We start from the raw sequence: 15825 nt of genomic DNA on the forward strand, positions 1-15825 counted from the left end.
CACACAGCTGTTTCAGCAGGCATATATAATGGTGCAATACTATGCATGCTTATTTGGAAGTAAGCTCCATGGACTTCAGTGGGGCTTGTTCTTGAGCAAACAAGGCCAGGATTGCAGCTTTAGCATTCTGTGTCTGGAAAAACTGAGACTGAAAGGACTCCAGGGCAAAAGAAAGTCTAATGATGAGAGCCCCAAAAGAACACAGACCATCCATTATTGCCTGAGTCAGCCCCACTTGGATAGCCCAGAAGAGCCTGATCCCATCAGATCATGGAAGTGAAGCAAGGTCGGTTCTGGCAAGCACTTGGAAGGTCGACCTCCAAGGAACAACAGGGCGATGACATGGGGGCAGGCAGTGGCAAACCACCTCCGGACATTTCTTGCCTGGCGGCCAGAAAATCTTAGAGCCATTCTGCAAGTGGCCAAAATGGTGGGACACCTCCCACCTGCAATAGCGTGATAGCAGATCACTTTTACCCTCCTCTGCACAGTGCAGTAGTCTCCCTGCTGCGTCTTCCTCTCCCCACATGCTGCGCAAGCAGAAAGCGTGCACACAAAACCACGGCTGGCCATCGGAGGGCATGGTGAAGGTGGCAGACTCTCCCCCACCCATGTCAGACAGCGTAATTCTCCTGTTCCTATCTCTGTGCAGCCTTCCCGTTCTCTTCGGTCCGCATACCCCCATCCTGTCCGCTGCTCTCTTTAACCGCCACCCCACTGCTCTGCCAGTCCCGTCGCCCTTTTCTCCCTCTTCAGCATGTTGTACGCCGGGCACTGCCACTATGTCGCCTGGTGTATGATGTGCTGGAGACAGAGAGAAGGCTTCCAGGGCAATTGGACTGGCACAGACTAGCAGAGTAAGCAGAGGGTTGGGGGGGGGGGAAAGAGAACAGTGGTTAGGATGGAGATCTGCAGACCGAAGAGAATGGGAAGGCTGCACAGAGGTAGGAACCCCTAACAGGAGAATTCTGCTGTTTGACATGGGGGGGGGGCGGGAATCTGCCGCTGTTGCTGGGCAGGGAATGGCGGGAGGAGGATGGGGACGGGGCACAGGCTAAAGCACATTTTCCCCTCCAAACCTTCTTTCCACTATTTGTGGGCGGGTTTTGCCAAGGGGTCACGCTTTTCCGGGAGGTGAATCCACTTTTTGGGATTTCCCATCACAGGTTAAAATGGCGGATATCGCGAGCTGGTCGCCTGAGTTAGTCAACGTCATCTGCAGGGGCCAGAATATGGTGCCTACCTTTAGCAGCTGACATGCTACATTCCCCATGTGCAAAAATGCTCATAGGATCTCCTGGTTATAGGACACACAAGCCTTACAATCAATCAGACAATAAATAAATTGCCTGAGGCATCATAGAACTCCAGAAAATTATAATTTGAACCTTTTGTGAGAAGAGTTAACAGGTCAGTGTTCAGGTTTTCAAAACTGAGCTCTTCTTTTACTCATACATTTCGGTTTGGATTGCAAGAGAGAGAGAGAGAGAGAGATGCAAGTCCAAAGAGCCCAGCAATAGTGAATGCATCATGACTGGCGCTCGTCCACAGATCAAAGTTTATAAAGCTTTATTAAACCTTTTGAACAGCTGTGCAATGAACAAATAAAAACAAACCAAAAAAAGTATCTCTGGAGGTTTCTCAATTGATTTCTCAGTTCCAGCTCCTGCGGGAGAGAAAAGCCTTTCTGGCAATGCTCCTCCAGGGGAAGATTGTGCGGAGTCTAATGGGCAGCAAACAAGAAGGTAACCTTGCAAAGTTACGTGGGGGGGAAGGAGTGTGCTAGCCCTCCACAAGGATTACTTTATGTTTCTTGCACAAGCAAACATTTGCTAGGGGAAGCAGAACAAGAGAGACTCTCTGGAAATCGCTGATGTGCAAGAGAACAAACAGCAAACAGGGAACAATAAAGCTATAATCCAGAAAGCTCCAAAGACTTCCCAGAATCATTGGGAAGGGAAATGCAAATTGGGGCGGGGGTTTAAGAAGAGCAGAAAAGAAGGAAGTCACTTGTAACTTCCTTCTTCCCTTGCATGTAAGCAGCACCTCGTGTGCTTGTGACAAACAACAATAATACTTTTTGCGTCAAAAGGGGGAGGAGGAAGGGAAAATATCATTCAAATGACAGGTCCAATTCATTATTCAGAAGCAACAACCATCTCCCATGTCAAGCCCAGAGCCTTTAATCCACCCCCACCCCCGCCATTGCCAGCAGCACGCTGCTTCTTCAAGCTAGAAATATGGAGAGCTTAAAAATGACAAAAACCGACTGCTAAAAGGAGATCCCCAAACATTAAAATAGAGCATGCTTCTTGCCAACTCAATATTTCGGTGAACCAGGGAGAGTTGCCAGGGGAAAGGTAGGGTAGAACGAGCTTTTGTACCTCGGCTGCAAAGTGGCATTATGATGACTCTGGGATTTTAGCGCTGTGATCTAGGCAGATACATAGTTGAGGGAAATACTCTGGCAGTGCCCACATTCCATTTTGGCAAGCCGATGTAACTTGAATCACCGACCCTGGGTCCAGCAGCTCCCATGCTTCTTAGCCATTTGCAAGTTCCATGTGATGAAAACTAGATTTCTATCCAAAGCAAGATGGAACGAAGGCTTCCTGGCTCTTCAAACAAAGTCAGAGGCCATGCACTTGAGAAGGCTGGGCTGCAGCTTGAGCAGGACAAGGAGTCAGAGAAATTCAGCTCCAGCATCACAAAACATTTAGGAACTCAATTCATCACCAGGTCAAAGCTAGAAGGACCGATTTCTGACAATACAGAAGGCAGGAGCACAAGCCAATCCCCCACCCCTATGAACTGCATGGCTTCAACCCCCAACACAGATGTTAACATCAGAGTTATCACCATAGACAGCTTTTGTCAAATTTTACAGGCAGATTGTGGGAAGGTAACTAATCATGGATGAAACACTTTAATTGAGACATACAAATAGGTTGCTTGTACTCCAATCACATGCCTTATAACCCCTTCTTCGCATAGAACAGGTCTTTTAAGAGAAAACAAAAAGGAAGAGGCGCTTGCAACCAAGTGGAGGGGTTTAGGTGCCCACTATGCTCGGATCGTGAGCAGAGTCTGGCAGCTGGGAGCCGGAGCAGTGATACAAGAAGCAGTTCCCCCAGCAGCTGTAGCAGATAAGGAACAAGGCGGCCAAGAAGACCAAGGCACAGATTGTGCAAGGTTTCCGCTCCAACAGGAAGCTCAGTAGGTAGAAGCCCATAAACATTGAGTGGCTGAACCACAATGCTGGGTTGAGGGGCTTTGGGATAAGGAGAACAGGCAGTAACCACTGGAGGCAGTACATGGTGTCTGGTGATCAGGACGTCACAGTGATGGCCGCAATCCGATGAGACGGTGAAAAACTTTTCCTGTGCGTTCAACTCCTCGGAAATCCGATGAACAGATTTCATAAAACCGCACTGTACAGCGTGGATGAATCTGGACAGAAAAAGAGGGGGGAAAGAGCAAGTCAGCAAACGGGATTTTCAAATAAATTAGAACTCCTCAATAATCTAACCCACACATACATCATGAAGCCTAAATGTGTGTTCACAAAGAATAAAACCTTTCATTTTTAAGTACCATATTAATCCAATACTGTCATAATTAGCTATGATTTGGCAATGCCCTAGTTAAACTAGTGCTAACAACATTCAGAAACATCGGTTCATTTACAGCACAACACCTAGTTTATTGAATAGGACCTCTACAGCCAATCACATCTCACTGGAGTGCATGGGCCACCGGAAACGTTATAAATGCAATTAAAAACACTGGCCTTGAACTTCAAAGTTCTCAGCAGCATGGGACAAGCACACCATCTGTTCTGATACCATGACCATTCTGACTCCATTTTGTGGACTCGGTCTCTAACCCTTCTTGGTCTGTGACTAGCTGTATTAGAAAGATCTTCTCCACCCTTATCTAAGAGTTTCTTGCCAAAAGAATCAGGTGAGACTCAGTCAGTGCAAGACAAAAGAATTAGGGTAGCAAGGAGAACAGACAGGAGGAAAGGACTACGTTTGCATGACTGTAATACAATGACTGGCTAGCTCGGCTGTGGAATGATGCAGACTTGGCACACAAAAACAGGCCTAATGAGATGACTAAATCAGGCACAGCCAGCTCTGTAACTATTATTCTAAGAAGTTTCCATCCAATCAAAGTACAATACTAGGGGTGAGCATGAACTGAACCCACAAGGCCAAATTCATCACAAATTTTGTCCTGTTTGTGGGTCAGGAACCAAAGTTTGTGATGGGTCCATCATCCTGAATTTACACACATTTTTAAAGCAGTTCACGGACAGAGAAGAGCCGCTGCACTGGCTGGAGAGAAGCACAATCCAAGACACAGGCTGCTTTCTGCCTGCGTCTACTTTATAAGGAAGAGGCTCTCCAACTTGATCTTTACTCCAGCAGACCCTTCGGATTGGTACATTAAGCAAAGATGACTCAGCTAGCAAGTAATTCCAAGAAGAGGCACATGAGAAGTAAACAGGATAAAGTGGTAGATTTTTTTTTTTTACTAAGGCAACGGGTATAGGGAAGCCAAAAAAGTTATTAAATTAATAGAGAACTTTTTTCTGGCTGCTAGCATTAGCAATTAGTATAAGAAGTATAAAGATGTACTTTTGCCCATTATAATACACAATGGAGGGTTACACAAAATGGATTGTAATACACAATCTGTTTCTTGATACAATCTAGGCACTGCATAAATAGGCTTTGGATATCGGGGACGAATCTGGGCCTCCTTGAGTCTGCATCTCTTTATGGGGTTTCTTTTCTACTTTACGACTAGACATATGTCTGAAAATTGTACTTGAGCACTCCATTGGAGTTTTGAGCATTGCAGATGGGGCGTAAGTAGATCCATGGGCATATGAAATAATGTATAACTTAATGCGTTGCCTATGTTGCTTATCACCACTTACTCCACAGGTGGATATCTCACTGAGTTTTACATATGCTACAAATTTATAGAGAACTCAGCTTGAATTTTATCAATGAGGAAGGATTTTAGCCATATTTGTCTATATATTAGGATTAGGTACTCACATGTAGAACCATAGGGTTGTGGCTTTTAAATGATTCTTTAACATTCTGAATGTATAATTACATTATATATAATATTTTGTGCATTAGCACTATGTGCATATCTGTATTTTAGTTTCTTTTTCTTTGCCTCAACCTTTGTAAAGTATACAGCTTATGGAGAATAAGCGTTCTAGAAATGAGCAAAGTAGATTGCATAAACACTGAGCAACCCTCTCGCCATGGATAACCTCTTTGGTCATATCTATGACTCAGCCCCCTCTTACACATTTAAAGCATCTTCAACTTCTACATTATCATGACGAATCCATGAAAGCAGAATTATTTATTTATGATTGGATTTATAGCCCACTGCTTTCGGAAGCCAGCTCGCGGCGGGTCACAACAAACAATCCAAACAATAAAAACCCAATAAAACACACAGTAAAAACCCAATTAACAATATTACAAAACCCCAACAGTTGGCAAAAAACCTCCTATGGAAGAACCTTACGAGGATGGCATAGGGGGAGACCAAACTGCGTCAAGATGTCCGGCGCCAGTGTCAAGGGGGACCCATACCATCTGCTCTAGCACTGGTCCCAACCATATACCTGGCGGAAGAGATCCATTTTACAGGCCCTAAGGAAAGCCGAAAGCTCTCCAAGGGCCCGCAGCTCCTCCGCGAACTCGTTCCACCAGGTAAGGGCCAGGACCAAAAAGCCCTGATCGAGGGGAGGATCCCTGGGACCAGGAATAACCAGCAGATTCATTCCTTCAGGATGAACATTTTTATAGGTTTTCATATGACAGTGTGTGGCACCAGACCCCACGACTATGGCTGTCATTATAAAACATGTTGCATGCGCTGGAAAAGCTGTCTATGAACATTTTGTAGCTGGCTTGATTTGTGGGGAGGCACAAAGCATAATCTGGGAACAGGAGCTTCAACACGGGCAGCAGAAAGAGTACAAGTCAGGAGGGCAGAGGGAAAGGAAGAGTTGATGAAAAAGCCAGCAAGGAGAAGCAACCCTATTTCACTCCATTCTGAGACTACAAAGCAATCAGGCATGGCTCTGTTAAATGCACAGTATTATGCACATTGCCATGGAAACATCAGATAAGATGACTACTTGGGGCAGAATGGATCACGCAAAGATCAGAGGCTCTCTTTGCTGACTGCATCAAATGCATGGGTAAGACCAAGCGAACAAGGTCAATTGGTTTACACGGCCCTCTGCCTTTCTAGACAGACTGTAACTGGTGCAGACAGAAGGTCATATGGGATGATGAAAGACACCAGGGGAGCAGAGGAATGATACCCTTCCCCCAAACTGACAGCTGTAAGAGACAAATTCTTTATCCAACCAGATCCCTGAATATTTCAAGCTATTAGTCCTCCATTAACACAATACAAAATAACATTAAATTGCTCTCAATGTTATTTTGCATTCTCTTGGTGAAGAGCTAATTGCGTGAAATGCATTGAAATAAAGAACTCATCTTCTTTAGCTGCTAAATTTCCACCACCACCACCACACCCCCCCCCCCACACACACACAGTCTGAACATCCACGGATGACCTACTCTCTCAGAAGCCGTACTCGGCCCAAAGGAAACAGTCAGAAACGTAGAGTACCCCCGGAAACATCCTGTGATTCCAACAAAGGAGCTTCCACTACACTTGCTGATCTCTGTGATGGCCCTTGCCCTGACACAGAATTTTTAATTTTAAGCATTGGGAAACTGGCTTACAGCCTTGGCTCTCCATACCATGTGAGTGTTTTTCGCCCTAATTATACTTCAAGGAAGATAAGCAAGACGATAGAATACATTGAGATCGAATACAATGAATTTATTAATACGACTTTGTGGAGGATTCATTACTGTCACTGATGAAAGATACTGAACTGAAAAAGGAAAAATCATCTAGATGCCGTTTTGGCTGAGTCCAGGTGGAAATTGCAATGAAGAGATAACAGAGACTCTTATATTCCTAATATTCTTTAATTAAGCCATTGGACAGATTCTTTTTTGTTCTTTCTCTTGTTGTGTCATTGGGATCGCCCACTTTCTTCTTGAAGCATTGGGAAACTGGCCAAAGGTTATCTCTGCATTCTCTCTGGGCTTGCAGAGTGTGTGTTTTATAAAGTTGGCTTAACAGTTAATTGTGCATGAGAACAACTGTGGAGCACACTGGCATACTATGTTTTCTTAACAAAACACAGTAGCAGAACTGCTATGAAAGACTATGTCTGAGGGCTAGAGTGACTGTGAGCTGGTTAATATGTAAATGATAAAAGTTTGATTTTATTTGGTTTGCCTCATTTATATCCCACTTGTCTCCCACAGGGCCTCAAAGTTTTTTTAAGGGGTGGGGTTTTTAGTGCTTTTATTGTGGGGATTCTACCTGTAGGCCGCCACAAGCCTGCCAGTTTGGGAGTGGCAGATAATCAACTGAACAGCAAACAGACAGCTGGATAGATAACAGTGGCTTACAACATTCTCTTCTTTATTTCACGCTCACAATAGGCCTGTGAGGGTAGTGAGACTGGGTATGTGTAACTGGTCCAAGGTCGACCAGCAAGCTCCCACAGGAGAGTGGGGATTAGAAATTAGGTCTCCCGTATCACAGTAGGGCACTGTGTTGGCTTTTATACCTCTACTCAGTGTGTCATCTACTTGTTCCTGCTGATCACTTGAGCACCCATTGCCTGAGGAACAGAATGGATGACAGCAGGGACAACGACAACAATAGTATGTCTTTTATTAGGACCAACACAAAAGTTTCAAAGTAGAACCTAAGTTTTCAGCTTCCCCAGAACTTGGTGTTACACTGGTATAAACATTCACCAAGACTGACACAGCTTGTAATGAACTGGCTTATTAGGATTGATTTGCAAACCACAGATGCTTCCTGAACACCCTTTTGTTGACTTGTTTTAGTGTTGGTCTTTAGTTCAGCTTCAGTGTAGTATCATCCTCTAAATTCTCCCTGGCACTCAGATATGTTTGAATTCAGTCCAGTTTTCCCACTGAAGAATGTTGAAACTTATCATTCAGTAACAGAACATAAACGTTACAAAGCCCTAGGTTCAAACCCAGGCGTCTCTTCTTAGAAGGATTTTAGGCAAGAGGGCTCAGAAAGACTTCTGCTAGAGACCTTGAAGAACCGCTGCTAGTCAGAGTACATGTCATTGGGCTAGAATCTGGGGATCCATCTGAAGAGATGGCATGCATAGCCTTGAAATAACAAAGCTACTATGATTTTCAAAGCAACAAATCCACATTGCTGTAAGTAGAAGGGAGATGGTCTTCTTGATGCCTACCGACTGGCCTCTACAAATCAGTACATGCATATGTACCATGCTTGCTGCTGTTCCAAAACCTGCTTCTGCCTCTCTGCTCAATGTGGAATAGATGTTAAAAGCAGAACCAGTAAGCACAGATGATAGTCCCTACATTCTTTCCTGTCTATCTAGTCAAGCCCTGGAGAACTTATGTTTTATTCTCATAGCCCATAAGAGTGAAAATTGTCGCCTCCCTCACCCACCCCTTTCTCAAGTATCCCAGGAGCTATCAGATGTAACCTGAAATCCATTTCTTCTTTCTCTAACCTGAAATCCATTTCTTCTTTCTCTAAAAAGCTAATGATGATATAGGTACACATGTTTGTGTGCACCTGGTATCAGTGTCAAGCTAATAATGGGGAGGTGCTCAGAATCCAGAGCTTTGTCCCAAATCAGCTACAGCGCTGTTTTCTCTTCCTCCATCTCTGCCACTTGTAATGCTACATATTTCCTATGCTATGTTTTCCTCACACACTGTTATCTTTAGCAAATGAGGAAGCCAAGAGGAATCTCTTTGCATGCTGTGTGCAATTCACAGATAGAAATCTTTCAGATACCAGCCTTATGCAAGTTTGAGGGCTGCCCAAAAAATAAGGCAAGATAATCTTTCCTAAGAAAAGTAAAAGATCACCCTCAGTTTGGTACTTTCCAATTGCCATAGGAAACAGGCAAAAGTATGTAGTCAATAAAAGCATAATCGTGTGTGTGTTTGTGTGTGTGTGTAGGGGGAAGAGTCCAAGTATCACCCCAAGACATCTATTTCATTACACCATACTTTCCGTAGTTTGTTCTATAAATGGATGACAGCATACAAACCTATCACACCATGCACAGTGAATTACTAGCAAAATAATTGTGTTATCAAGTCTTTCTTTCAAAATTTCTTGGAGTTGTCAAGATATATGTGCATGTTTCAGCAAAAAAGAAAAAAGTACAAGGATTGTGCAGGAGAAACCAAGAGTACTTTCAGTTCTGGTTATACACATGGAGACAAATACCTATACTAAACAAGGTGGTTTCATAGGAAGAGAGAAACTGTGCCGTAGTCTGGTAGGCTACAGAAATATACAGAATATATAGAAGGATTGCAGATGAAAAGACGTGATCAAAACTGATTAGGGAATGAAAAAATCCACAGAGGAAAGTCAAACAGAAATCCAAATAAATAATAAATCACTGTTAATGCTCATCACAAAAGAGCGTTCTTACGTCATAATCTAATTAAATCAATGATAAAAAATAAATAAAATGCATTGCAATATTTTCTATCATCAGAAATGTGTAATGCTAACTGAGAGAGAAGGCCATCAAGCAAATCCAGGAGGGAGAAATGAAATGAACTCAGCTCTGTCAGGTTCAGTCCAGCACTTGATTCAAGGGACCAAGATATCTACTATTTACTATTACTAAGCTCATAACAGCAATAATTAAATCTGACATTAAATGCGTACTTCCTGTTAGGGTTTCAGCCTGCTCATCTACCCTCAACACAACCGAAATTAATCTCAAACACTGGCACTGCAATATGAATCATACTAAAATGATGATGTAGCAATATGGATAATTATCACCTTTCCCACACATTCCAAGCTAAGAAAAACACCAGGCCCTTCTGGCTAGAAAAGGCACTACAGGTGGCAAAACGCACACACATACACACTTCTGTATACCTGCTGCAAAATGCTATGGTGTTGCCCAATGTTTGGCACTTAGGCGAAAGCAATCCTTTTGTCTTAACTCTTACTCTCTACGCGCATCCCAAGTTATTATGAATCATATCTTATTACCTATCAAACTGCTTGGGCAATATTCAAAAGAGATGTAACAGTAACCCAAATTAGGGACAAAGTAGGTAGAAGCAAACACAACGTTTGCTAAACTCTGTAGTTCAGTTTCCAGGATATATCTTTGACCAGTATTGCCAAATGAACGCTGCCACTTTAATATAGAGTTGGAAGGAACCTCTAGGGTCATCTAGTCCAACCCCCTCTAGAATGTAGAACTTTCACAGATCAATTTGTTTACGATGTACCATTCCTACTACTTTTAAAAATATTTGTTTCTAGGGTTTTAAACAGAACACAAAAGAGCAGGAAGAGAACAACCAATATAATACAGAATTCCATTTGTAATTTTCTGTGCCTCCTGCCTGTCCTGAACCTACACAGAAAATCAACACTGCTAGTTAATCCAATTTAATTTTGAAAAAAAAAATTCTACCATCAGAGATGGGGAAAAGAGACAGCAATAAAGTTACCCTCGTGGGAACAAATTAAGCTGCCTCATACCCAGTCAGACCATGGCTCCATGTATTGCCCACTCCGACTGGCAGAGGTTGTTCAGGATTGAAGCTGGAGAGCTTTCACACCACATTTTGTTTTTATTTATTATTATGCTATTTATAGTCCACCTTTCTCACTTGGACTCAAGGTAGGTTACACAGCGTAAATCAACACGAATAAATAATACAACAGAATAAGGGTCGCCAAACCAACCAGAAGTCTACAAACAGAACTGAAGTAGAGTGTAAGCATTATCATAGCACATTAAATGAAGCAAATTCCATAGTAGGATTCTAATTTTATCAAGCTATACACAGTAGTATAGACCACAGTTCCTAACCTTCTAACTAAATTTGGGGATCATGTAGTACAGTGCAAGTCTATTGCTTGCATAGGAAAGCCCTCTTGAATCATTCAATTTTGCACAATTTACAGAATGCCACAAGAGTGAGAGCTTTCCTGACTTACTCAGGCAGGGGTGGAAGATTCTGCTCCGATAAGCGAAGCTGTCATTCATCTAATAACTGAATCTGAAAACTTCTGGGAGCAAAGAAGATGATCTACCACTGAGACTGAGCCCTTCAGTTTTATCTTTTTAAACAAGGAAACTCTACTGGGGAGAAGGAGAATCACTGAATCACAGAGTTGAGCCATACAAGCCATCTTGTCCAACCTCCCACTCAGTGCAGGATCTGCCTAAAGGGACCAAGCCCTATGAAGAAAAGCTGAGGGACTCATGAATTTTTGCCTGGAGAAGAGGGGAGAGGGGATTTGATTGCTGGGAAAGGTTCCTGTTGGCAGCAGAGAATAGGACCCGCAGTAATGGGTTCAACCTACGTAGAAGGCAATATTGGCTAAGATACCAGGGATTTTTTTTTCACAGAGTAGTTCGGCAGTGGAATCGACTGTCTAAGGGGGTGGTGAGCACCCCCTCACTGGCGGACCTGAAGCAGCGGCTGGACAGATCCTTATCCCGGATGCTTAGGGCTGATCCTGCATTGAGCAGGGGGTTGAACTAGATGGCCTGCATGGCCCCTTCCAACGCCAGGCTTCTATCCATGAGACGTCTCCGTCCAGCCGCTGCTTGAAGGCTGCCAGCGAGGGGGAGCTCAGCACGTCCTGAGGCAGCCGATCCCACTGCTGAGCGGCAGGAAATGACCCAGATCTTCTCCTTGCCGTGCCCAGCATGCCCTTCCTCTACAGGGGAGGCTTGCACTGCTCCCCCGCCTCCCCTTGACCCTGTGGGGTGCGCCTGGCGAAGAAAGGCTCCACCTCAGATGAGGGGCCGGGCTCCAGTCCCAGGCCCCCCTTCCCCTTCCCGTGCCGGAGGGAGGAAAGAGGAGACTCCCCGCCCCGAGGGGCCCGGGGCCCACCCTCGCGACCCTGAAGGACAGAGGCGGCCGGGCTGCTGGGGGCCGAATCCCCCCCCCCTGCCTGCCTGGCTGCCTCCAGGCGCCCTCGGCCGCGGTACCTGCGCTTCTCGCCATAGCGCCGCCTCGCCCGCGGGCCGCGCTCCGTGACGGCCTCCTTCGGCCCATCGCTCGTCGCTTCTGTCACTCCCGGGAGGACCCTCCAACTGCTCGCTCAAGACCCGAGGCTGCCCGCGCCCTGCCTGATTTCACGACCGGCAGGACGCCGCCCTTCCCGAAGGCTCCGGCCGTGCCTCGCCGTCAGGAGCGCTTCTTCGTTTCCGCCCCTCCGCCAAAGGCCGGGCGTGTTCTCAAGGAGTGAGCCGCCTTTCATCAGGCATTGCTGAGGACAGCCCAAGTGGACTCCCCCCCCCCCGACACACACACACACACACACACACACTGATCACTCGCTCCAACCGGGAGGGGGCCCCGCCAGCGCGCTGAAGGAGGAGCCTAGGTTTAATGCATATGCAGCAGACGGGCGGGGCTTATTGGCGGCTGCGGTGACGGCTGTTGCGGGCGGGCGATGACAAGGGCAGAAGGACGGAGAAAGAAGCACAAAGGCATCGGGGCAAGCAGCTCGTCTCTTTTAATTCTTTCTTTTCACAACTGGGAAAGTCTCTGCCATTAATTACTAACCTGGACGTTTTTCTTTCTCCAATGTTTTTGTGAACTACAGCTGAACCCAAAACGACGGATTAGCAAAGATCATAGTGCAAAATTTGGTATTATGACACAGTTTACTAATTTGCCACTCATTTACTTTTTCTTTATATCTGTACTCTCATGATCCTTGTTCCATTTTGTCTGAGGAAGAGTGCATGCACCCAAAAGCTCACGCCTTAAATAAATCTTTGTTGGTCTTAGAAGGTGCCATGTGACTCAGGTTTTGATCCAAAATATTGATCCACAATATTGTAATAATAAATAAATAAATAAATAAATTGTTCACTAGGCTACTGATACTAATTTAAATGTTACAATTATGTTATGTATATAAGATGGTGGCTTATTTGAATAATGTCATAAGAGTCAAAAGCAGATGTTTTATCCTCTGAATTTTTTGAACTTTACACAACTGTCTAATAAAAATTCAAAATATTAAAAAAATAAAAAAATAACAAATAAAACCCCCAAAACAAAACATTGTTCATTTGCAAGACTACAGCAGTTAGTTTAGGAATAGTTTGCCTTTCTCAGGGCAGATTTCAGAATTAGAAAGCAATGCGAAAGAAATCAATAGTACAGATGTCAACAAGCAATGAAACTGGATTACAAAAGTAACCATTATTTATTTATTTATTTATATTTCTATACCGTCCATTTCTTTGCAGCTCTGGGCGGTTTACACAGAACATTATAACTTACATGAAACATTATGCAGACTATAACATCAAACAACTTTCAAAAACATCAAAAGATTACAAAACCACAATTATAATATAATAACAATTAACAGTAACTTTGGGAGTCATGGGCAGGCGTCTGTCCAAAGAACAGTATAGTGTGCCCAGTAGGCAAAGCTATTTCCTAAACAAATGTGCCTAGCCCCACAAATATTAAAACTGCTACATTTTCCCTTTATTAAAAGTGCCCTCTTGTGTAATTTCATTCATGACTAATGAAAATCCATGTTTGAAGTTTAATGCTTATCAACCTAAGCTGCTTCGCTGAACAAAGGTTGAGTCCATGGCATCTTTAAGACTAACCAAGTTTGATTCTGGGTATAATCATTCCTGTGCATGCAGTCTGGAAATTTATTTAATTTTTATACCGACCTATCCAGCAGGCTAACTTAAGGCAGTGTACATCATAAAAGTTTAATATAGTAAATTAAAACAAATAAAGTTTGAGCATCAAATTCATTTAAAAAGCCATTGGCACAAACAGGTTAAGATAAACTGTAATTTGTGGGGGTGGGAGCCTCCAGGCCCTACTCGGAGGTTGGCATCCCTAGGCTGAAGGGAAACCACAATTCGATCAGCCCTCTCTTGTCCACAAGCCTCTCTTCTCCCCTCCCCAGGTTTTTAAATGTTTATGTTGGGGAATTTTGTTGTAAATAGCATGCAGTTTGGGCTGTATACTGTTTGACCATTTATGCACTGGGAACTTCACTGCCCCAGCTCCTGCGCAGGAGCTCAAATAGGAGGCGGATGAGTTGCACCAGGCCAAATGCTCCCCCATGTGGGTGCCGGAAGAGGTGGGGCAACCTGCCACGACTAAAACTCCAGCCTGCAGCCCGGCATGAAACCTCCAGTGCATAAACGGTCTTTATGGGACTTATTTTAACTCTGGCAAACAAACATCAGTCTGGTTTTCTTGAGCAGGACATAGGCAGGAATGCTTCTCTATATATTGGATAGTTCAGTTTTAGTACACAGATCAGAATACCTTAATTGACATAAAGAAAATCAACCAAAATAAAGTACTGGATTCTTAAATTAAAAGGCAAACCATGTTGCTGACAACTCACCTGTTAAAGCAGTGGCTGCCAGGTGCAGGCGCAAGGCATGGCATCCTCCAACATGCTGACGCATCCTGACCACTCCCCCATACCTGTACACTCCCTCAGCACCTTCTCTGGGTGGCAGTGGTTGGGCCAGGTCGGGACTGCCTTGGGTCCTTGGGGAAGCATTTAAAGATCCCATCAAACAACTGATTCTCAGTATTAGCTGCTTGGTGGGGTCTTTCTTCCCCCCACCTTTCTGAGGCTGCAGAGAGAGGGATTTCTCTTCCAGCTTCAGAGGGGTCTGCAAAAGCTCCCCCCACTTTAACTACAGCCTATTACTCCTGCTCCCTGTTTTCTAGAGCCCATTGTATTTTCCCCCCTCCCACAACTGATTTTATTACTATTCCAATCCTGTTTTACCCCTTGATCATTCAGGGGCCTACTGCCTCCCTGGCTGGATTTCTGCCTCATGTGTACTTGAAAAATATTCTTTGGTCTCCTCTCAACACATTCTCCCTTTAATTGGCTTAATAATAAGCTGGACTCCATGTGTACTTGGGAGGGCAGGGACATGAAAACAAGATCCCAGTCTCATAACAGCAACTGACTGTTCTATGAAACTATTAGCATCAGGCAGTTGGCTCATAAGCTTGTCTTTTTGCTCCTCATTATGCGAAACAGGAAAAAGGAATGGCCAGTATTCACTGTACTGGGAAAGTCCCTCACCTTCCTATGCTGATAAGTGTCCTGGATATTGATTCTCCATAGAACACAACTCTAGGGCATCCATTCATGTCCATTGCATTGAGGGAAAAGTGGACATTTCTGGTATTTATGGCCTTGCTGGGGAAATGTCAGAAGGATGCAGTTGTCTCAAGGGGCTCTGCTGGGAAGTGGACTGCAAGCCTGCCATGTGGTATGGCTCCGTGACTCAAGGGGAAGGGTCCCTCCAAATATGGTGCTCCCAAGGCTTTGTCCACCACAGTTTGCTCCAGATAGGGTGCACAGCAGAGTAATAAGCTTGAGTATCTCTCACATTTAAGGAACCTGCAACTTTCATTCCCTACTGAGTGGCAGATAATGTCTCTCATTTTGAAAGCTTAGATTTTGCTGAGTTCCCATCTTCATAAGGCATACATGCAATCTTAAGTCATGTTTGAACATAATTCAATAGACAAGTCTTAAAAGGTACTAGTTAAAGCAGTAACACATTCCCTGGGTGATAAAGATATCTTTATTGTGGAAACAAAGGCGGGAAATGGTCATACTTGTGATGTTTTGGGA

At 44.2% G+C, this 15825-nt stretch overlaps 1 protein-coding gene across 1 annotated transcript; it reads right to left on the reverse strand.

Moving 5' to 3' along the window:
- Window positions 1-1552: 1552 nt before the first annotated feature.
- Window positions 1553-12398, reverse strand: BLCAP (BLCAP apoptosis inducing factor). The gene is made up of 2 exons (XM_077335466.1): window positions 12152-12398; window positions 1553-3450 (listed from the first exon to the last, which is right to left on the reverse strand). The coding sequence occupies exon 2, from the start codon at window positions 3314-3316 to the stop codon at window positions 3053-3055; it is 264 nt and encodes an 87-aa protein (XP_077191581.1). The 5' UTR covers window positions 3317-3450; window positions 12152-12398; the 3' UTR covers window positions 1553-3052.
- Between the last annotated feature and the right edge of the window lie 3427 nt (window positions 12399-15825).

This window comes from Paroedura picta, chromosome 4 (assembly GCF_049243985.1).
Source record: "Paroedura picta isolate Pp20150507F chromosome 4, Ppicta_v3.0, whole genome shotgun sequence".
NCBI classification, from domain to species: Eukaryota; Metazoa; Chordata; class Lepidosauria; order Squamata; family Gekkonidae; genus Paroedura; species Paroedura picta.